The sequence below is a fragment of the Grampus griseus genome (assembly GCF_964374135.1).
Source record: "Grampus griseus genome assembly, chromosome: 1".
Taxonomy (NCBI): Eukaryota; Metazoa; Chordata; class Mammalia; order Artiodactyla; family Delphinidae; genus Grampus; species Grampus griseus.
Genome location: NC_139017.1, coordinates 23,040,829 through 23,062,710, shown reverse-complemented (window position 1 = coordinate 23,062,710; position 21,882 = coordinate 23,040,829). Strand labels below are relative to the sequence as shown.

The following is a 21,882-nucleotide window of genomic DNA, read 5'->3' as shown; positions in this document are numbered from 1 at the left end:
CAGGTATAACACCGTGTTTCTTGCTAAGATAATTGTTCAAGGCTGTATTTAGAAAAGATTCATTGGGAAGTGAATGAAATAAGGAGCACCTCTTTTAGACTTGTTGGGTTTTATTTTTTATTTATTTTTTTAAAATTAACTAATTTATTTATTTTTGGCTCTGTTGGGTCTTCGTTGCCGCACACAGGCTTTCTCTAGTTGTGTCTAGCAGGGGCTACTCTTTGTTGCAGTGCGAGGGCTTCTCATTGCTGTGGCTTCTCGTTGTGGAGCATGGGCTCTAGGCACATGAGCTTCAGTAGTTGTGGCACACGGGCTCAGTAGTTATGGCTCACAAGCTCTAGAGCACAGGCTCAGTAGTTGTGGCACACAGGCTTAGTTGCTCTGCAGCATGTGGGATCTTCGTGGACCAGGGCTCGAATCCGTGTCCCCTGCATTGGCAGGCGGCTTCTTAACCACTGCGCCACTAGGGAAGTCCCTAGGCTTGTTGTGTTTTACATGAAAGATAATGTAAAGATGTATTTCAGTTTTGTAAGCTCTCATCTGTTTTGCTTTATTTTGATTATATACTATGTTCGAATTAAACGTAACTACTGGCCCAACCTAGAGTTGGAACAAGTCATGTTATTACCTCTGACATAATTTTATTTTTTCCTTAACTCTAAAATAATTGTTCCTTTATCTCAATATAATTTTTAATAATTTGTTTACAGTATATATATACCTGAAATATGCACCTAAACACAATTATATACTGTATTGCCAAGCTATACATTTTTAATTGAGCTCAGTAGTTTGTAAACTGCAGGAGGGCTATGAATCCTCGTGTCTAGCACAATGATTTGCGTACAAGGGCTCAATAAATATTTATTAAGTTGAATGAATGAATGTAAAAAAGGGCTTATAATTTCCATCATTGATTGAAATAGACTTCTAAGAGTTAGATTTTAAAATGAGGATTGCGTTTTAGTTGGTAAATATAGACCTATGGATAATTCTGTTCTAAAAGCTTTAGAGGAAATTCCTACTCTTCGTGCTAATTGTTTAGTGATACTGTTTGCTCAGTAGCAAAGACAGATGGCAGGTCCGCAGGTTTCTGAGTTGTTTTGATTTTTATTACATAAGTAAGGTCAGTGCCACAGTTTTGTCTTTTTTCCAAATATTACATGAATTCGTTCTTGTTGAAAAAAATGCAGATAGAAGTACGTATGTATAATTCTTTTCAGTTCCCACCCACAGTGTTGCCAATCACTTCCCCAGAGGCAGTACCTCTTAACAGTTTAGTTTGTTCTTCCACATATTTTCCTTTGAAAGATTAAAATGTTTCTAGTTTTGGGACTTCCCTGGCAGTCCGGGGGTTAAGACTCCACACTCCCAGGGCAGGGGACACGGGTTCGATCCCTGGTCTGGGAGCTGAGATCCCATATGCCGCACGGTGTGGCCTAAAGAAAAAAAAAACTATAAAATGTTTCCAGTTTTCAATTTTCTGATCACCACTCCTGATCTTAGCCCCCTCCCACTTTCTCATTCTTATCTTTTTAGTGTGACTCCTTCTAGATCTTTTTCTTTGCATTTACATTCATATAAATGTACCTATAGAATATATATGTGGTATGTTGACATGATGTATTTCATCAATTCTAAGACTTACTATTATTTAAGAAAGAAAAACTTATTTAAGTAATTTAAGAAAAAAACTGCCAATGATACCTGTAAAATACAATAGATTGTAAAAGCTAGTCTGATTTTAGAGATGTTAAAGTGTGGGTAGCAGAAGTACTTAGAATTGAGGATATATATTTTGTGCTATGATTGTATGTAGTTTTCTGCAGCTTGCTTTTTTCATTTAACAGTGTTCCCTTTATGTGTTTCATTTATACCACAGACTGAATATGACACATTATTTAGCTGTTCCCTTACTGATGAACTTTTAATTTGGTTACAGTAACAAGAAAAGAGCGCTGCAGAGTATCCCTATATCCACCTCCTTTTGTGTATTTGGGAGTGCTTATCAAGGGTAGATGATGAGAATTGGAATTATTGGACCATAGGGCATCTACTTATAATTTTGGAATATATTGCCAAATTTCCTTCCAAGATAACTGTAACAGTTTATACTTTCAACATTAGTGTATGAGAATGGGTACCTGTTTGTCCTGTTCTTACCAACTCTTGATGTTACTTAACTTTTTTAAACCTATCTGATGGCATTTTTTTAACCTATCTGATGGCAGAAAGCATCTTAGTATCTAATGGTTTCACTGTCCATTTCCTTGACTAGTGAAATTGAGTATCTTGGCATGCTTATTGGCAACTTCTGGTTTTTTCTTCTCCTCTGAGTTTCCTGTTCATATCCTTTTAAACCATATTCTTCTCTCATCATCAGTGATTTTCTTTTGGTGACCTCTGTGTACATGGATAAAATTTGTAGGCAAAATATACTACTTTCTACCTCCTGTTTTGTTTGTTTTGAAATTTGGTAATCTCTTATTATCATTAGAATCAACCAGTAATTAATTCTACCATTTATCAAAGAAGTAGAACTATTCTATAAGGACTTCCCATTTACCCAGTTTCATACTACTTTGGAATGTTGTTGGTGGTAGTTAAGTCTCTACAGGTCAAATTGGCTTCTCTCATAATAGCCCATTGGAAATCTGCCAGAGCCAGCCATAATATGAAGGAAGTAAAAGTATCTAACAGTTATTACCATTAAAACTATCCTGTTACCTCTGAAGTATCAGGGGACTGTTCACTTTATTGCTAAACAGACTAAGAGGTTAAATGGTCCTACAGCTAGGAAGTGTCTGAGATGAGATCTAAACCTAGGCTGTCTGATTCCAAAGACCCTTCTACCACATCATAGTGCCTCAGTGGGATGGAGACGTTTTGAATATAGCCTTTCAAAGTATATGTAATTGTCTCTTATGTTAAAAGTGCTTGATATAAAATTATTTTTTAAACTAAGAAATGATTACTGAACATTTTTAACATTTGTAAAATATGTCAAGTGGTACACTAGTATGTGTGTCCCTACTGTAGCTTGACAGATTGGTTTCTCTTTAGTAGCGGCTTTTTTTTTTTTAATTTAAATGTAGTTGATTTACTCTTTGTAGTAGTTTTAACATAAATATCAGTACTTAAGCTTTATTTTTAAAAAATTAATTCAGCATCAAGTGTTTCTATCTTGGCTTTGACTATTAAAATTTAGTACTTGAAATTAAAATCTCCCTATAGTGGGGTTTATATATATCACAGGCAATTTGTGATATACCTTACAGCAAAATTTCAACATATAATCCTGAAAATTATGTATTTTGCCAGTGCTAATTGTTTTCTTTGTATTTATTTTTCTTAAAGAAAAAGATGGCAAAGCATTTCATCCAACTTATGAAGAAAAGCTGAAGCTTGTGGCACTGCCTAAGCAGGTTCTTATGGGTCCATATAATCCAGACACTTGTCCTGAGGTTGGATTCTTTGATGTGTTGGGCAATGACAGGAGGTAACGGTGTTTTATTGTATAATGAAGTTAATGAGAGTAATGTTGAAAAGGGTACAAAGTAAATTGATTAAGATGTATATAACTGGCTCGTTAGCTTTAGAATAAGAACTAAACAAACATTTTTGCTTGCAGCTTTTGGAGTCTTCAGACGTTTATCTGTTTTTGGCTCGGAGATGTTTATGGCTAAATATTGTGGAAGAAGTTTACTCATCTGTTTATGAACATACGACAAGTACAGCTTCATTTGATTCTTCCTAAATGATATTTAAAAAGCCATTTACAATGTAGTAATTGATTCCCTTATTGGGACATACAGAGTTGTGACAAGAAAGAATATATTAAGCATTTTATTCAGTTAAGGCTAAACTATGATATAAGAAAAGTAAAACTTTGATACCTTTTACTGGTATGGAAATTGTCAGCAGTGCAGTTAAATTGTGGTTTACAACAGTAAGTTTGGTTTGTATGTGGCATATCTAATTTAGTAAATCACTATATGCTTGTTGAAGTTTTGAACCTTTTGTTTATAGTAGAATCATTCTTCATTTTAGTTATAATTGAGACTTGTTCATATTTAGGTTTAAATTAAATCAAATTCTCATTCTATTAAGAAGAGGAAGTAACTTTTCTTGTTATTCTTCACAGGAGAGAATGGGCAGCCCTGGGAAACATGTCTAAAGAGGATGCCATGGTAGAGTTTGTCAAGCTCCTGAATAGGTGTTGCCATCTCTTTTCAACGTATGTTGCATCCCACAAAATAGAGAAGGAAGAGCAAGAAAAAAAAAGGTGAAGTTTGAAGGCACAGAATACTTTATCCTTGAGCAGCCTACTGCATAGTATACTGCTGCTTTTGCTTTATGGAATGTTTTAAATCAGGTGTCTTAGTTCCATTGGATCCCCACTTCTTATGGCAATTGCTCAAACTTTCTGATGTGAGCAGGTGTTTTTATTATGAGTTTTGAGGGGAGAGGGTTGGCTGCTTCCGTCTGGCTATACCTTTAAAAGTAACCACCCATCCATCATGGCAGCATTCCTTTTGTGTTGCTACACTAGGTTTCTGGGCAAGCACAGTAAGCTCAGCCACTCCCTTCCTCCTTACTCTCTGGTCTGATACACCCTTTGCTGCTGCCTCCCTTGGGTTTCTAGAATATACATACTCCATATCATGGTTATTAGCTGTGCTACATGGTAGACCTCATATAGGCATTTCATATTGGCTGTGGCTTCCAGATGGCTTATTATTTCCAGAGGTTGCATGGGGAGCTGTTGAACGTGCTGTTTGTATGTTTATGGGATTCTCTGTCATGATTGTGAACTCAACAGAATTATAGTTAGCTCTTTATTTATTTATTTATTTTAATACGTATTTATTTGTTTATTTGGCTGCACCAGGTCTTAGTTGCAGCAGGCAGGCTCCTTAGGTGTGGCATGCAAACTCTTGGTTGCGGCATGCATGTGGGATCTAGTTCCCTGACCAGGGATCAAACGCGGGCCCCCTGCATTGGGAGCATGGAGTCTTAGCCACTGTGTCACCAGGGAAGTCCCCCAGCACTTTATTTATCTAGAGGTTATATTTTCAAGAACTTTGACAGTCCAAAATTTCTAGGTAATGAAAATAATGCTGTAACACCAATTTTCCCTCAGATTATATTATACTTACTTTAGAAACAGTTGGTTCTCTGGTTTCCCACCTTAACCTGGATTGGAAATAACATTAGAACAGAAAATAGCCTAACAGTGAGGGAGGAGACAGAAACCGTGAAAAATAGATGCAAGAATGATAAAACTGTGGCAGTCAGGGCTAATGTGAAAGTAAACTCTCTATCACTGTATTATGACGTGTACAGTTTTTATGCTTGCAGTTATAACTCCTTAGTTACCAAGAGACAGAGTATTGGGTATAATTTATTTCTCTTTAAGCGAATAGAAAATACCTTAATACATTTCCAGAAGATACTTATCCAAAGGAAGATAGTTTTTAGCCAGAGAAAAAGTTTGATTCCTATGAGAATGGAATGAGGTTCCTTTACTGGAATTGATTTATGTGCTGCAGTCCATTGTGTAGTGATATTGGATCACTGAGGTGTAGCTGTGTCTTTGGAAGTAGTATATATTGCTTTTTAAGGTCTTTTTAAAAAAATATATTTATTTATTTATTTGGCTGCACTGGGTCTTAGTTGCAGCATGTGGGCTCTTTTAGTTGCAGCATGCAGGATCTAGTTCCCTGACCAGGAATTGAACCCGGGCCCCCTGCATTGGCAGCACAGAGTCTTAACCACTGCACCGCCAGTGAAGTCCCTTAAGTTCTTTTTTAATGATAAATTGAATACTTAAGTTACTACTCAACATGTAAAACTGTATTTTTCCTTTTAAAAATACACCTTTGTCATGAGATGAGGTCCATGTAGAATTCTTTTAAAGCATTTAAGACTAGACTTCCTCTTTCCTGAAGCTTAAGCTCTGGTTTATGGAACATCTTGCCCTGTGTACTATCTGTGACATATAAAAAGTAGGTCATGTTATTGCTGTAGTTTGAGACTTGGTTGTGGCTCTGGTGTGTTAATCACTTATAGAAGTTTGGGGAGAAAAGGGGTAACGCACGCACTTCTCATGGAGGGCCATGAAATGGTGTCTCCTCTGAGACCCCTCAGAAGTCTTCTCTTTCATCCCATCTTCAACCTCCCTGCACTCCTCACAACTCTCAGCCTATATGGCCTCCATTCCTAGCGCAACAGAGTTTGCTCTCCCTCGGGAGAGGGGCTGTGGTGGTGAGCAAGAGCTGGGTAAGGGCTGCACCTAGATCCCCAACTGTTCTTTTCTTTTTTTAAATTAAAAGCTTTAATTTTTTTTTTAATTTCAGAAATTATACATGAATATAAGCAATATAAATGATTTTCCATTTATGGCAGTATATGAAGCACAAACTGAAAACCTTCCTTCCCACCTTGCTTTTAGTCTCACTCTCCTCTCCGTAGACAATAGCGGACAGATTTAAGGTATATTTTTTCCAGGCCTTCTTCTATTTATTTACCTGCTTTTTCCATTAAACATATATATTAAATGTCTTTACATATTGGGCCATGTAGTCCTATTCTTTTTTTATGGCTACTTGGCATTTCAGGGTGGATTATTCATTTCTCTACACATTTATTGTGTGCTTATTCTTTCCCACACTGTGGTAAGCCCTGAGGATATAGCAGTGTGAGATGGGCAGTCTCTGCCCTTATGGAGCATGTACTTGATGAGTAAGGCAGATGTATTGCTAACTTTATCACACAAATTTAATTTCAACCACAGCAGGTAGTATGAAGGAAAAACTTGTGGTGCTGTGAGCATATCTTAGAAGGAAGGTTTCAGGGTATCGTAATGTTTTAAGTGGTACCTTACTGATGGACTCCTTTTTCTGTTGCTGTGAAGCAGTCATTGTTTTTGCTGTGATCTGTATATTTTGAGATTGACTCCATATGATAAATTTCTCCTCATGAAGTATATGTATTTCAAATTGTGATAAAATTATCACATGATTCTCTAAAAAGCTTGTGTCAGTCTTCACTGGGAAAGAGTCTTAAATTATTTTTAAACGGGATTCTTTGTTTAGGGTTCATTCCCTCTGTCCTTTACCTTGTAGGAAGGAGGAGGAAGAGCGAAGGCGGCGTGAAGAGGAAGAAAGAGAACGTCTGCAAAAGGAGGAAGAGAAACGTAGGCAAGAAGAGGAAGAAAGGCTTAGACGGGAGGAAGAAGAGAGGAGGCGGATAGAAGAAGAGAGGCTTCGGCTGGAGCAGCAAAAGTACGCGTGCTGTGTGGCTTGTGTTTCACAGCGAGCAATGGATTGCCACACTGTTGTGCTTGACCGTTTACCATTGTGTGCCTTGGAATAATTCTCTGATTTGTTTGACTGGGAAGTCGACCAGCATTAGCTGCTTGCCATTTGTACCAATGATGTATTACCAAGGAAGGCCTCATCTTAAGCATCATTTGGTTGCGAATGAAGAATGTATTAGAAGGATTTGGAATTTGCTCCCAGAACCCAGGCACTAGAATAGGAGCTGAGGTTGCTTGCTTGCTCTCTGTCTTTGGGTCCACACAGTCTCTTGTCTTTGCTTCTCTCAGCTATGTCTCTGTTTCATTCTTCCTGTTCTCTGCAAATTGTCACTCTGCTTTGTCATATGCAAGGCTGTCCTAGCCAAGATTTATGTGGTCTTTGTTTTCATGCATCTGACAGAGACTGGCTGGCATATGAGAGACCCAGTTACAAATTCCCAGGCCAAAGGCTCTAGTTGGTTCAGCCTGTGTCAGGTGTCTGTTCCTAGTCTCCTAGTACAGAACTTGGGAGCTGAAGCCATTTCTTATTCAGTAAGGGCTGTGAAAGCAGCTGTCTCAGAAGGGATTGATTCTTCCAGAGGGAGCTGTGGGAATAAGGAGAAAGGGATTAACGCCCATAAAACACTGGGAAGAAGGCCTAGGGTTCTAGATGTGGCATGGAATATAGATTAAACCAGAGGACATGTGGATCCATTGTTTTCTCCCCATTATTTCTGAGTAGTTCCTCAGAAAAGCTTCAAACTGACCCAGGGCCTCAGTCTGCCTTGGAGAGAGACTATGACTGCTACTCTTTTTGAGGGGAGAGGGGTGCCCTAGATGGACCCAGTGTCATGTTCTATTCAGGAGTTTGTGAGATTCTGCTTTGTTATTATCTGTTAAGAGATGGCTTTGAGGTGTTTATGTTTGGTCACATGACTGAGTTAAGCATGTGGTTCCTCTGGAAAAAAAAAAAAGAAGAGTAATAGTTTACAGAAATCAGTATCTCTAAACCAAGTGTGCCCAGTTATTATCTTCAGTATTCCTCTTTAAGGCAGGCTTTACATTAAATGCCAAGGGCACTCAGATTTTCACTGGCTTTCTTTATTCTTACCAGAGCCATCTGTAACATCTTTTAGCTATTCTGCCTTTTCATGTATTTAGGTAGAGAAACCATGGCCAACAGTTAAATATCTCATCGCTGCCATAGATGACAACCCATCCTTTTACAACATCATGTTTAAAGAGTATAGGCTGGAGCCAGACTTCCTAGACTTGAATCCTGGCTCTGGCATCTACTAGCAGTGTAATCTTGGGCAAGTTACTGAACTCCTCCATTTCCTGCTTTGTGAAACCCTACCTCAGAGGGTGGTTGTGAGAACTAAGTGGGTTAGTACATGGAAGTGCTCTGAACACTGCATGGCACATAGTAAGGGCACAATAAATGTTAGCAGTTATGATGGTGATGATGATGGTGGTGATGATGATATGCTTATTCTCCCTCTTCATCCCAAATTTTCCTTGAAAAACCTATGTGAAAGATTAGGGGCCAAGTTTATTTTCTTATTCTTTCTCTGGACCTAGGACACATGTTGATTGGTATACATTACTACCTTAGTCATTTTTAAGAGTTATGCATTATAAAAATCAATAACAAGGACATTTTATTTTGTCATGAACAATCAATCTCCTGTAGTCAGACTAGTGTATATTTTTTAATGTTTTTAGGCAGCAGATAATGGCAGCTTTAAACTCGCAGACTGCCGTGCAGTTCCAGCAGTATGCAGCCCAACAGTATCCAGGGAACTACGAACAGCAGCAAATTCTCATCCGCCAGTTGCAGGAGCAACACTATCAGCAATATATGCAGCAGTTGTATCAAGTCCAGCTTGCACAGCAACAGGTACGATAGATAACCCCCGAATTCAGCCATAGACAGGGTTTTTAGTTTCATTGGAACGCAAGTTCTTTTTTAACAGTTGCTGATGAATTTTGCATTAGTTAGCCTCTCAGGTATAACATAACTTTTAGATGACCTTTATTAAGGGAGATTTTAACATTGCACTGGCAATTATGAAAAGAAGCATATGATATTGAAGCAATAAATGAAGTGGCCACTATTATATCGTCATAAATATATTTGGGATTTGTATGGACCTAGTGTTATTCCAGTGAGTTTGACGTAGATTCTAATAGTTGTCCTGGAACCATGAGGACTTGGGTGATTAGTGCCCCCACAGGCTTTGCTTCCACATAGGAATATGCGGTTTAGGGGAAGGACATGCGACTGGAGGTCACACACCACTTGGATTCTGTCCTGGCTTCGCCATTATCTTGTTTGATCTCAGACAAGTTACCTATTGCTCTGATTTTTCCGCCTTTTCTCCCAGTCAGTAAGAATGGGCTATAAAATCCTGGTACTTGTCTTGTTAACCTTACAGGACTATCAGAGGAATAAAATGAGAAAATAGTTACTCTGTGAAAGTATTTGGTACATAGGGAAGATAACTGATTTTACATTCATTTTTTTACGTCTTGCAGAGGCATAAAATGCCTCCTTAAAGTTAACGTAGCTAAGTTTACGTATTTAATTATTTTTCACTTATAAAGCAGTTACTACCTGTCCAAATACCTGAGTGAAGTAAAGTGTTGCAGGGAATTGCCTGGCGGTCCAGTGGTTAGGACTCGGCACTTTCACTGCCAGGGGCCCAGGTTCAATCTCTGGTCAGGGAACAAAGATCCCGCAAGCCACACGGCATGGCCAAAATAAAACAAAACAAAACAAAACAAAACCAAAAAACACAAACTATGTTTCTCTGTAAATTTAATAAAATGTTTTTTTTTTAAAAAAAGAAGTGTTGCATTATAGTTGCTCCATATTTCTTGTTAGGTGAAGTAATCTTTGTTGTTTTGCCAAGCTCTTTAAATTCCTTGAAAATTAATATCCTCACCTAAAATACGTTTTCCCCTGAGTCTTTAGCATTTAGTGAGCAGCTAAAAGGCACTGCAGGTTTTGTATAATCCATGAGAAGAGGAAAAGGATGTCAAACTAGAGTTACAAGATAAGTGGTATTTTGGAGGGATTTCTTTTCTGTCCTCTAAAGCCTGTTTCTACTTTAGCATGTCATTCCCCGTTTCCTGCTTCTTTGATGGACGTTGAGATAATTTTTTAATAGGCTAGCTCATTACACACTGTCCTGCTTATAGGTTGCTATCACTTAGTCATAGCAAAGTCAGTCATATAGGGGAAAACCAAAAATCTTTGAAACAGAATTGGAAAGCCATAGTTTAGATTGCAGTGAACAAACTCAAGTTTATCAAATTGATTGGTTGTCTCTGGAAAGAGAGAAGGAGAGGGACTGGGGAAGGAGCAAGGGGAACTTCAGTCCCATATAGTATTAATTTTTATATAAATACTGAGCAAAATAACAAAATGGGAACACTTGTTAATTTGGGGGTGTGGTTACATGGGTGTTTGTTACATTGTTCCTGTGCCTTTCTGTTCTTTTAAAAACTTCCTGGAGTATAGAAGAGAGATTATGTAAATACATGATTACAGTCTATTTTATGTAATAGATGTATATTCATAGGCAGTGGGATCCTGGGATAGGGAGTTGTTCATTCTGCTAGAGAGTTTCAAGAAAGGCTTGAAATGGAGAGGGACCAGTTGAGCTGACCAATTGATATCAACAGAAATGCTTTTTTTGCTTTCCTGTCATGCAGTGAATGTTCTGAGTGTGCTGACTTGTTTTGGTTATATGCCCTTTTTCTTGAAGCTGGTACTCTTTTAGAAAACTGATGTGGAAATTACTGAGAATCTAGGCCTTGGAAGAAGGTATTTTAAACTCTTAAGTGTTTTGCCAACCTGCACTAGCAGCAGAGAGAGGCGTTGCTGTTTAAATAACTGGTTTGTAAATGATATGTTAAATGAAATGTATATACAGATATGCCAAAATATATCATTATCCCTAAACCATGAAATTATATTATAAAGGCTTTTTTCCCTATGTTTTCTTTCTTTTTTTTTAACTGTTGTAAATGTATGCTTACTTATTATAACTTAGTGTTTTAGTTTAAAAAGTTACTGAAATGCCCCAATACTCAACAGTAGATTGGATAAATAAATTTTGTATTTTCACAGTGGCATATCCTGTCGCAATGCAAACAAACAAAATAGTTATAATTACTTGTGATGAACCTCACAAACAAATGTTGAGTAAAAGAAGCCAGACACAAAAAAGAGCATATATTATACAATTTCATGTATGTAAAGTTCAAAAACAGGCAAAGCCAAATCTGTAATATTACAAGTTAGAATAGTTGTTACCCTTGGGGGACTTTCTGGAAAGGGGTACCAGGAAGGGTTCTGACATGCAGATAATATCTTTTTTTTTTAAATTTTATTTATTTTTTGGCTGAGTTTGGTCTTTGTTGCTGTGCGCGGGCTTTCTCTAGTTGCGGCGAGCGGGGGCTACTCTTGTTTGTGGTGCGCGGGCTTCTCATTGCAGTGGCTTCTCTTGTTGCAGAGCATGGGCTCTAGGTGCGCAGGCTTCAGTAGTAGCAGCAGGCAGGCTCAGTAGTTGTGGTTCGCGGGCTTAGTTGCTCTGCGGCATGTGGGATCTTCCTGGACCAGGGATCGAACCCATGTCCCCTGCATTGGCAGGCGGATTCTTAACCACTGCGCCACCAGGGAAGACCCACAGGTAATGTCTTGATCTGGGCGTTGGTTACATGTGTATGTTTGGCTAATGAAAATTGATCAAGCTGTACATCTATGATTTGTATACTTTTCTATATGTACATCACAGTTCCCCCAAAAGTTACTCAAGTAATACTTAGGCATTTCTAGTAGTATTAATATTTATTCATCTTGATAGGAGAGGAATGCCCTAAAGTAGTTGTCCTTGAGATTTAAGATGTTTTTATTCTCCATTTTGACTCAGAGGACATTTTGATTTCATGTTTATGAATATACATATTTTAATCATAATTATGTAAACAGTGATGACTTTTCATTAAGAAAGTCTTTTTTTTTTTTTTTTTTTTTTTGCGGTACTCGGCCTCTCACTGTTGTGGCCACCCCCGTTGCTGAGCACAGGCTCCGGACGCGCAGGCTCAGCGGCCATGGCTCACAGGCCCAGCCGCTCCGCGGCATGTGAGATCTTCCCGGACCGGGGCACGAACTCGTATCCCCTGCATCAGCAGGCGGACTCTCAACCACTGTGCCACCAGGGAAGCCCTAAGAAAGTCTTTTGACCTCAGACTCCATTTTATAAGCCTGTTTAATTTTTAGGTCAATATTTTTTACATGATTAACAGTTTGTAGTTTAATCGTGATAAGAATTTTTCTGTATATGGTTTACAGTGAAGATTTAATTTATTGATTACTTTTGTCCATATTTTGATTTGTTGGTTACTTTCGGGGCCCTTATCAGGTTTCACCAGTTACAGCTTCTGCTTTTATGAATTTTCTTCTGTGACCATTTATTTCTACCAAGTTTAATTTTTCTGATTCAAATTTTATGTATCTGAATTTTATCAAGATTTTCTTTTATCAATTTTAAGAACAGATGTTACTGTGTTCAATTTTTACCTATAATAATTTTATTTTGGGTTGATTATTTCTACCTACTTTAATTTTTCCTGGTTAGTTTTTCTAGTGATCCTCAGGTCACAAAAATGTGATCCTCAGTTACAGTTTTTTTGTCCACGTTAATATTTTGACATTTTTAGCTATCAGTTTGATATTGTGATACTAATATTCATTATAGATAGGGTAAAAACTGATAAAGTTTATTAGTAATTTCTTGGAGCTACTTGATGGGGCAAAAACATAGGGTCAGAATGCATTTCAGGGCAAATGTCCGGTTTATTAGCCCTCCTGGTCAGTGTATCTTCACTTTTTCTTGACTTATAGGCAGCATTACAGAAACAACAGGAAGTAGCAGTAGCTGGGGCTTCTTTGCCTGCATCATCAAAAGTGAATACAACTACGCCAAGTGATATGATGTCAGTGAATGGACAGGCCAAAACCCACACTGACAACTCTGAAAAAGAGCTTGAACCAGAAGCTGCAGAAGAAGCCCTGGAGAATGGACCAAAAGGTATGGTTTGGCATATGTGCTCTTCCATCCACATGCTGTAATTCAGACTTCATGAAAAGCAAAAGTCAGGAAGTCAGGTTAATTTGCTTTTGAGAGCAATTACATATTTGTGAGAATTGAATGCTTTTTCACTCTTTAGTCTGAATCTGGTGCTTCTGGTGACTCTTTGAATAGTTTAGAAGAGCAAATCAGATGTCCTTTGGACACTTTGGGTTGTCTTGTTGTATATATTGGTTATCTGTCGCTGTGTGACACACTGTACCTGAATTTAGCAGCTTAAAGTAATAAACATTTATTATCTCTCACAGTTTCTGCGGGTCAGAAATTTGAGAGCTGCTTAGCTGAGTGGTGGTGGCTCTGGTCTCTCATGAGGTTGTAGTCAAGATGTCGGCTGGGACTGCAGTCACGTGAAGGCTTGACTGGGACTAGAGGCTCTGCTTCCAAAGTGGTTCCCTCCCATGACTGGCAAGTTCGTGCTGGCCGTTGGCAGGAGGGCCTCAATTCCTTGCCCCATGAAGCCTCTCCAAATGGCTGCTTGAGTGATCTCAACACAGTGGCTGGCTTCCCCCAGAGCACATGATGCAAAGGAAAACAAGGCAAAAGCGTCAGTGTCTTTTATGCCCTAGCTTTGGAAGTAATACATCCGCACTTCTGCCATATTCTGTTGGTCCTGATGCATTTTGGGTGGTAACCTTACAAGTACATGAATACCCACAGGAGAGGATCACTGGGGGCCATCTTGTAGATTGGCTACCATATATTTACAATATATTTTTGAGACAAAAGTACCATGTTACCAATAAGAATTTAGGTTTTCAAAGGTCTGCTTACCTTTTCATGGACAGCTCATTCATTCATTCAGCAATTGGTTGAAGATTTTCTGAGTGTTGGGCTACAGTGGTGAAACAAAATTACACACATAAAATGAGCATTGTGGCTATGGTAGGTACTGTGCTGGAGAGAAAGGTCTATTAATGATGTGAGAGCACATAATATGGGGGATATGACCTAGTTAGAGAGGTCACCAGAGGTTTGCCTGGGGGAAGGGACACTTGAGCTGAGAGATCTGAAGCAAGAGTAAGAGTTCACTAAGTAAAAAGGAAGAAGAGAACATTTCAGTGACGGTGATCAGAGATGGTGATGTGGTTCATAAGAAAGTTGATTTCAGTTCTTCTTTGTTCTTTTTAGAACAAGTAACAGAAAATAGTTTCAGAAAAGACCTTGAAATACCTTGGTTCACACAGCCCCCCCTTTTTTTCCCTATTAAGAGTTCACCAGTATTTTCAAATGAATCTTTTGTCAAAGGCTCTGTGAATAACTCTGGAAAACCTGTTGAGTACACGTAGATACTGCTCAGTAACAAGACTTCACCCATTTTTACTCAGTCGCTAGCGGTTCCCTTCCTATCCAAGTTTTTCTCTTTCTTTGAGTTCTTTTAGAATAGCCCCTCCCCTAGAACTTTGGTTTACTCTGAGGTCAAGACTTTTTTCTGACAGAGAGACTGAAGTCAAAGCCCACCTCTCTTTGTTCACATCCAAAAATGAATTTATTTCAAGTTCAGATCTCTCTTCTTTGTTAGCATGTTTCCCTATCTCCAGCTAGGAAGTTTCCAAGGTCATTCTTCATGGTCATGCCCTTATGCAATTAGAGTGTTGGGAAAAATCCTCCTTAAGACTATGGATTGCATTTATTACTTAAAGTGGTATGATGACCTCTAAATACCTGTGGCATTGTTAAATGTAGTAATTTGCGGGGAGACTTCCATGGGGAGGCTTTTAAAGTCCTCAATCTGAGGTAGACCAGATTGCACTTGGTGCCCTCATGTGTCTGAGCAGGTCATCCTGTGCAAATGTTGCTGCCTACTGGTGAAGGCTCATCCTCTTTAGCCTTTGTAATTCCTGTTGCCTTTAGAATCTCTTCCAGTAATAGCAGCTCCATCCATGTGGACACGACCCCAGATCAAAGACTTTAAAGAGAAGATTCGGCAGGATGCGGATTCTGTGATTACAGTGGGCCGAGGAGAAGTAGTCACTGTTCGAGTACCCACCCATGAAGAAGGATCATATCTGTTTTGGGAATTTGCTACAGACAATTATGACATTGGGTTTGGGGTGTATTTTGAATGGACAGACTCTCCAAACACTGCTGTCAGCGTGCATGTCAGTGAGTCCAGCGATGACGACGAGGAGGAAGAAGGTAGAGCCATTGGTCCATATTTAGTAGCTGGGTTGTGTGTTGGCAAAAATGCTAGCAGTTCAGATGTCAGCCAGCCATATGCTTCCTAACTAACACTTCCTGGACGGGAATCAGTCGCTTCGTTAGTGGGACATTGGGCTGAAAAGATTGTGAGAGAAACTAGCCTCTTAAGGGTCTGGGGCCTGAACGTGAATTTTTTTAAACACCAGGAAGGTCTATTTGACAGTTTATTTTACCGCTTTCTGAATGCTGTTTTACTTCCAGCCTTGTGTGTTGAAAAGCCAAATGTGCAAGGCCATTTTGAAAAATTTCAGAAGAGCAAGCAAGAAATTCTGCCAACTCTGGAATTTATTTAAATTTATATTTCTGATATCAGCTTTTTAGGTTGTTTTTCTAAGATTTATTTTCTCTAACTAGACAAAATAGAGTGTTTCCAATGACCGTCTAAACTATCTTGGTCTAGGAAGTAGGTTGTGAAATGTATTGCTTACTAATTGAGAAGATGGTCTCTTCAGTTTTGTTATCCAGAAAGGTTAGAACGCAGGGCTTTTGTACACACCTAGTAAGCACTTAGGTATTTGTTAACTTGACTGAGAGTAATATGGAAAGAGTGCCCTGACTGGGAGAATGGAAAAGCACCTTCAATTCTGGCCCTAACTAACCTTTTAGGTGACTTGTAAACAAACTGCTTATTCTTGAAGAGTGTTGGTAATCACAGAGACTCCATTGGGATATGTTTAAAGAGGTAGTTGTTGGAAGGTGCATGGAGCGGGGCTGAAAGTTCAATCAGCTTTTGATATACAAGTTCAGTTACATCACCAAGACAGTCTAGGCCCTTTAAGGTCGTGTATGGCAACACACACACATGGGCCAGTGTCATTTAGGAGCTACTTTGTCTTACATGGCATTTTGTTTTCAGCAAATCTTTATTTCTAAGTACCACCAGCAAGGTAAAGCATTGCCCATAAATACTACTAACGGAACCAGAAAGAAAAAAAATGTAAGAATGAGGAAAAAAAAAAAGAAAAGGTGAGAGAGAGACCTGAGATTGCAGGGCAGGTGCCACTACCATTGTCTTAATGCCCCTCAGCAACATCAGGACCAGTAACTAAGCCATTTACTAGCCTTTCTGATGCACATGGGGACTCATTAAAATCAGATGGTTTGCAAATGTTTGGGAAGGGAAGTTTGGTTTTTTTTTCTTTTTAAATTTAATTTTATTTATTTTTTATACAGCAGGCTCTTATTATCTATTTTATACATATTAGTGTATACCTGTCAAGGGAAGGGAAGTTTTTGTTGCATGTGCAAATTACTGTACTTTGTGAATAGTAAGAAGAATTCTCTGTTAAGAAATGGGTTGAGGTAATATATTTCTCCTGGCTTGTAAGCCAGGTAGCTTTTAAAGGAGATTACTTCCTAGTCTGAGCCCTCAGCTGATTATCATTTTGGGGTTATTGCTGTTGGGAAGAGCACTGGTAAAAATGCCTGGGGTCCAGTTCCTGACTAGAGGTAAGACATCCTTGACCTTTGCTCTAATGTATGATAGCCCTCAAATGGAAAATAGCATTACCTATCCTTGTGCTGTTCCTAATCATAAAATGATTTGCAACTAAAACTAACCCATTAAAACCTCTACATTAACAGTAACTACAGTGAGGGGAGTTCCCTGGTGGCCTAGTGGTTAGGATTCCGGGCTTTTACTACCATGGCCCGGGTTTTCAGTTCCTGGTCAGAGAACTGAGATCCTGCAAGCTGTGTGGTGTGGCCAAAAAAAAAACAAAAAAAAAGTGCAACACTGAGGATTTATTGCTCCCCAGGATTGTTTCCTAAGAGTGAGCCTGTCTCCTTTTTGAAGATTTATCTCACAAATGGCTTTTAGCCATATGCCTCCTTATGGAGGCTACTGTGCCACCATGTCTTATCCACACTGTGTATTTTATTTTATAGGGGGTCGTTTTAGCTTGGTTTAAGATGGAAGAGGAGTCCAGTTTTTTTGTTTGTTGCTTTAGTTTTTCTCCATTAGGTCTTGAAAGATAGAAAGATGGAGGAGTTTGTTTTCTCTGAAGAAAACATAATGGTAATCCATCATCCTGCTGTAGTTCTCCACTTGATTGTTTCCAGGTCTCAAGTCTTTGCTTAGATTGATGAAAGATGCATTGTTCGTCTATCCCAGTAACCTTTAGTTTTATAGATTTTGAACAAAATTTGGATCTTGAATTAGTGGGGCCTGATAATCTGTTTCATGGATATTCTTATGGGCAATAGTGTATAATTTGAATGGCTTGTATTTCGCATTTGCAAATGGAGGACATTTAATTTTCAAGTAGTACTGCTGTGATAAAGCAAATCTGACTTGGGCCCGTTTATAAGTGTCATCTACTTTTTTTTTTTTTTTTTGGTGGTACGTGGGCCTCTCACTGCTGTGGCCTCTCCCGTTGCCGAGCTCCAGACGCGCAGGCTCAGCGGCCATGGCTCACAGGCCCAGCCGCTCCACGGCATGTGGGATCTTCCCGGACCAGGGCACGAACCCGTGTCCCCTGCATCGGCAGGCGGACTCTCAACCACTGCACCACCAGGGAAGCCCTCATCTACTTTTTTAAAATAAACTTTTCATTTTAGAATAGGTTCAGATTTACAGAAGTATTGGAAAGATAATACAAAGAGTTCCTATATACCCGACAACCCAGTTTCCCCTATTATTAACACCTTGCATTGTTCTGTGGTATGTTCATCATAGTTCATGGACCAATATTGATACATTATTAACTAAAGTCCATATTTATTCACATTTCCTTAATTTTTCCTAATGTTCCAGGATCCCATCCAGGATGCCACATTACAGTCACTACGTCTCCTTAAGCTCCTCTAGACTGTGAGAGTTTCTTAGACCTTCCTGGTTTAAATTCCTAATAGTGGCCCATTGACAGGCGTCACATAATTGACTCATGTCTCTGTAATTCATTCTGTCATGTTGTAAACCTGAAAGTCTTTTAAAATCTATGCTGAGTATTCCCTTGATCTATTTTCCTTGAGGCTGTTTATATTTAATATGTTAAACTGAAACTTTTAAACTGGTTCATAGTTCTCATTCCTATAGGTTTCTACAGGTTTTTTTTTTTTTTCCTAACCTCATATCGTTACAGTTCAGAAAACTATTAACTGGGGCAAACCTAGAATCAGAGCTTATTTTTTGCCACTGAGATCATCCCTGGGTTTCACAGGCCTAGTGAAAATAATTGAATTTTCAGAGTGTCTGTGAATGTCTACCTCTCTAGTGTGGTTTTCTCATTTTACTCTTTATATTTCAGATAAATAGAAAATAATAGTCCTCATAAGCTCCCTTCCCACCTTCCTAAAACAAGAGAGGACTTTCATATTGTTGAGAAGAGGAGGATCAGAGTAACATTTTCCGTGGTCTCACTCAGATCAGTGAGATTCCACCTGTTGGGAGGAATTAGGAATTGAGTGGATGTGGATGGGAAAAAGTGGGGCTCAGAAATAGGAGCAATGGTCTGAGTACAGAGAGGGAGAGAGGATGCTGACTGCTGCCACCACCAGATGTTTGCCACTGGGCTTCCAGGGCCCAGACAGTGCTTGGTACACATAGCAGCTGCTCAGGTATAGAAGGAATCAACACATGTTTGCCTGCAGAAGTTGTAGCATGGATTGAGAGAATTCCTAATGAGCAGTTTCTCAAAGAAAGGATGGAGTTTAAGATGCTTGAGGCAAATGTGGTTTTCCTGGATCTGTTCACAGTGACATGTCTCTATTCTTTCTCACAGAAAACATCAGTTCTGAAGAGAAAGCCAAAAAGAATGCCAACAAGCCTCTACTGGACGAGATTGTGCCTGTGTACCGACGGGACTGTCATGAAGAGGTGTATGCTGGCAGCCACCAATATCCAGGGAGAGGAGTCTACCTCCTTAAGTTTGACAACTCCTACTCTTTGTGGAGGTCAAAATCGGTCTACTACAGAGTCTATTATACTAGATAAAGATGTTACAGAGTCTGGAGTCTAGGGTTGGGCAGAAGATGGCATTTAATTTGGAAATATCCTTTGACTTTTGTGGAGCATTGCAGTCTGTGTTTACCCTATTGATTTTGGTCTGATGGTTTGTGACTCTTCTTGGGAATCAGGATTTCCTTGAAACTCTTGAGCATTAGTACTTTGGGGTTAAAGGGACTCCTCAGACTCATCCAGCCCTTTGGTGCTGACCAGCAGAGTCACAAGTGGATACTGACGTTACATGAGCTACATGTTAAATTTTTAAAGTCTCCGAAATAAAATAGCTCAGCATTGACCCCACCTGGCTGATGGTTAGTGCATTGCTGCCTGCTCTGTGTTTTATGAGAGCACTTAGTTCCTTTACAGTGCCCTCTGAGTTGAAATCCTTTGTTAATAGTCTACATGAGGTACATCTGACTTTGATCGAAGGTCACCATTTTTAAAACTTAAAAACTTAAGACCTCACGGATTATAATAGAAAAAGAAATTGCCTCAACTTGATCTTGTTCCGAATGACCCAGATTGTTTTTGCTTTGGGTGCAGCTATTTAGTTCGGAGTTATGTTACAGATAATTATTTTCTGAATAATCTTAATATAGAATGTTCAAACCTGATTGATAATTGAAGTATCAAGATGCATAGAACACTTCAAACATCCCTCTTAGCAAGCCTCCACAAACTCTTGGCCCTTTTCTCTTAATCTGGTATTCATAACTACCAGTAGCAATGCAAAGTTAATTCATTTTTGCCTTGATTTGGCTTTATAGAGCATCTCAAATTGAAACTGTTTTCTACACAAGCATCTAGTTAGGGATTTTGTAAACTTAAAATGACACCTACTGAATTGAAATATATAAAATCATTTAAATATAACTCAGTGTATGGGGAATAACATTGCACTAATATGGAAATCACTGCCAGAGACAGTCCGTTTTCTTTTGATTTGATACTACTTAGGCATATACCCTACATGATTCCAGTTGGGAATTACGAGAAAGAGCTGGAAATGCGTATGCCTGTACTTAAATTTTTTTATAGCTTTAATCTATATTATGTCTTCATTGATGGAAAGAGGTACATCTTTGTTTTCCTTACTGAAAACAAATATGGATTAATTGCCTCAAATTTGTATAAGTGATTGACTCGTCTGGAGATTCTTGTTTTCAGAAGGGAGGGTGGTATAGATAGAAAAATCACAAAGATGGCAATATACACATAATGCTGTTATTATATGTTATTACTGAAATACTTAGATTTTTAAAATTTCAAATCACAAATCACTTCTTGTCGGAGGGTTTCCATTGATTAGCTGCAGTGTATACAATTCACTACATATGGGGCTGTTTGTTTTTTGTGTGCTGCATTTCTTTCTGTTTTTCAGTACCTGGTTTTGTACATATCTAACTCTGTTCTCTTTTGGTTGTTCAGAAACTGGATTATTTTCTCCTAAGCGATGCTTAATGTGTGTTTTTTAATTTTGATTTCAGTAGTCCCAGCTTATGGATGTCCGTACTGTTACACCAGAAGGTTTGTCAAGCTGTCCATCAGCTCTCATGTGTACATGGTATAGAAACCTTGGGGTTAGGCACTTCCTGGCTTTTTTTTAAATGAGAAAACACTGTATTTAAAATGTAAAATAAACTTTTAAAAAGCAGGCACTAATATATATTTCTTCCAGCCTTTGATTACAGATTTTTCCTTGCACATGTTAAGATGAATTATCCTCCAAAAATATTGTTCTTGGGAGCAGTGTATGTTACTTGACATAGCAGCAATTCCTGTCACATGTTCATGTCAGAACATTTTTGGTTTTAAACTTTTTTATTGCCTTTGGCTGTTGGTTAGTATATTACAAGTGCGATTTCAAAAAGATCTTGAAAATAATATATTTAATCAATTAAAATGTTTATCTGTATCTTGTTGATGTTTCATTAATATAGTTACTCTTTGAAGCATTAGTTCTGTATTTCATCATTTGGGTAGGACAAGAAATGTTTTAAATGATCTTTTCTGTTTTAGAAAGTTAAACAACAACAAACTTTCTGGCTAATTATTTCGTTTCTGCTGTGAATTACCCTAGTTTGTTCAAATAGGTTAACAGTTTTTCAGACTTCTTGATGGAAGGGAAAGCGCTGACTTTTCTTATTGACAGTGACATTATAAAAGTATTTCCCCTTCCAAACCATTTGTGTACCATGTTCCTTGAAGACGGAATATGCTCCTTTAAAATATCTCCTGAGGTGTGGTGCCTGGGAAGCAGCAATGAGAGGCATGCC

The 21,882-nt window shown here is 38.6% G+C and overlaps 1 protein-coding gene across 1 annotated transcript in view; it reads left to right on the top strand.

Moving 5' to 3' along the window:
- Nucleotides 1–21,499, top strand: part of ACBD3 (acyl-CoA binding domain containing 3) — a gene marked incomplete at its 5' end in the record, with an annotated part of 34,562 nt that extends 13,063 nt beyond the window's left edge. Inside the window, 7 exons of the mRNA XM_082657092.1 lie at nucleotides 3,358–3,499; nucleotides 4,145–4,285; nucleotides 7,128–7,286; nucleotides 9,026–9,200; nucleotides 13,215–13,401; nucleotides 15,313–15,597; nucleotides 19,383–21,499. Of these exons, the coding sequence (XP_082513218.1) occupies nucleotides 3,358–3,499; nucleotides 4,145–4,285; nucleotides 7,128–7,286; nucleotides 9,026–9,200; nucleotides 13,215–13,401; nucleotides 15,313–15,597; nucleotides 19,383–19,594 (1,301 nt within the window). The 3' untranslated portion in view covers nucleotides 19,595–21,499. The remainder of the gene's footprint in view (nucleotides 1–3,357; nucleotides 3,500–4,144; nucleotides 4,286–7,127; nucleotides 7,287–9,025; nucleotides 9,201–13,214; nucleotides 13,402–15,312; nucleotides 15,598–19,382) is intronic.
- Between the last annotated feature and the right edge of the window lie 383 nt (nucleotides 21,500–21,882).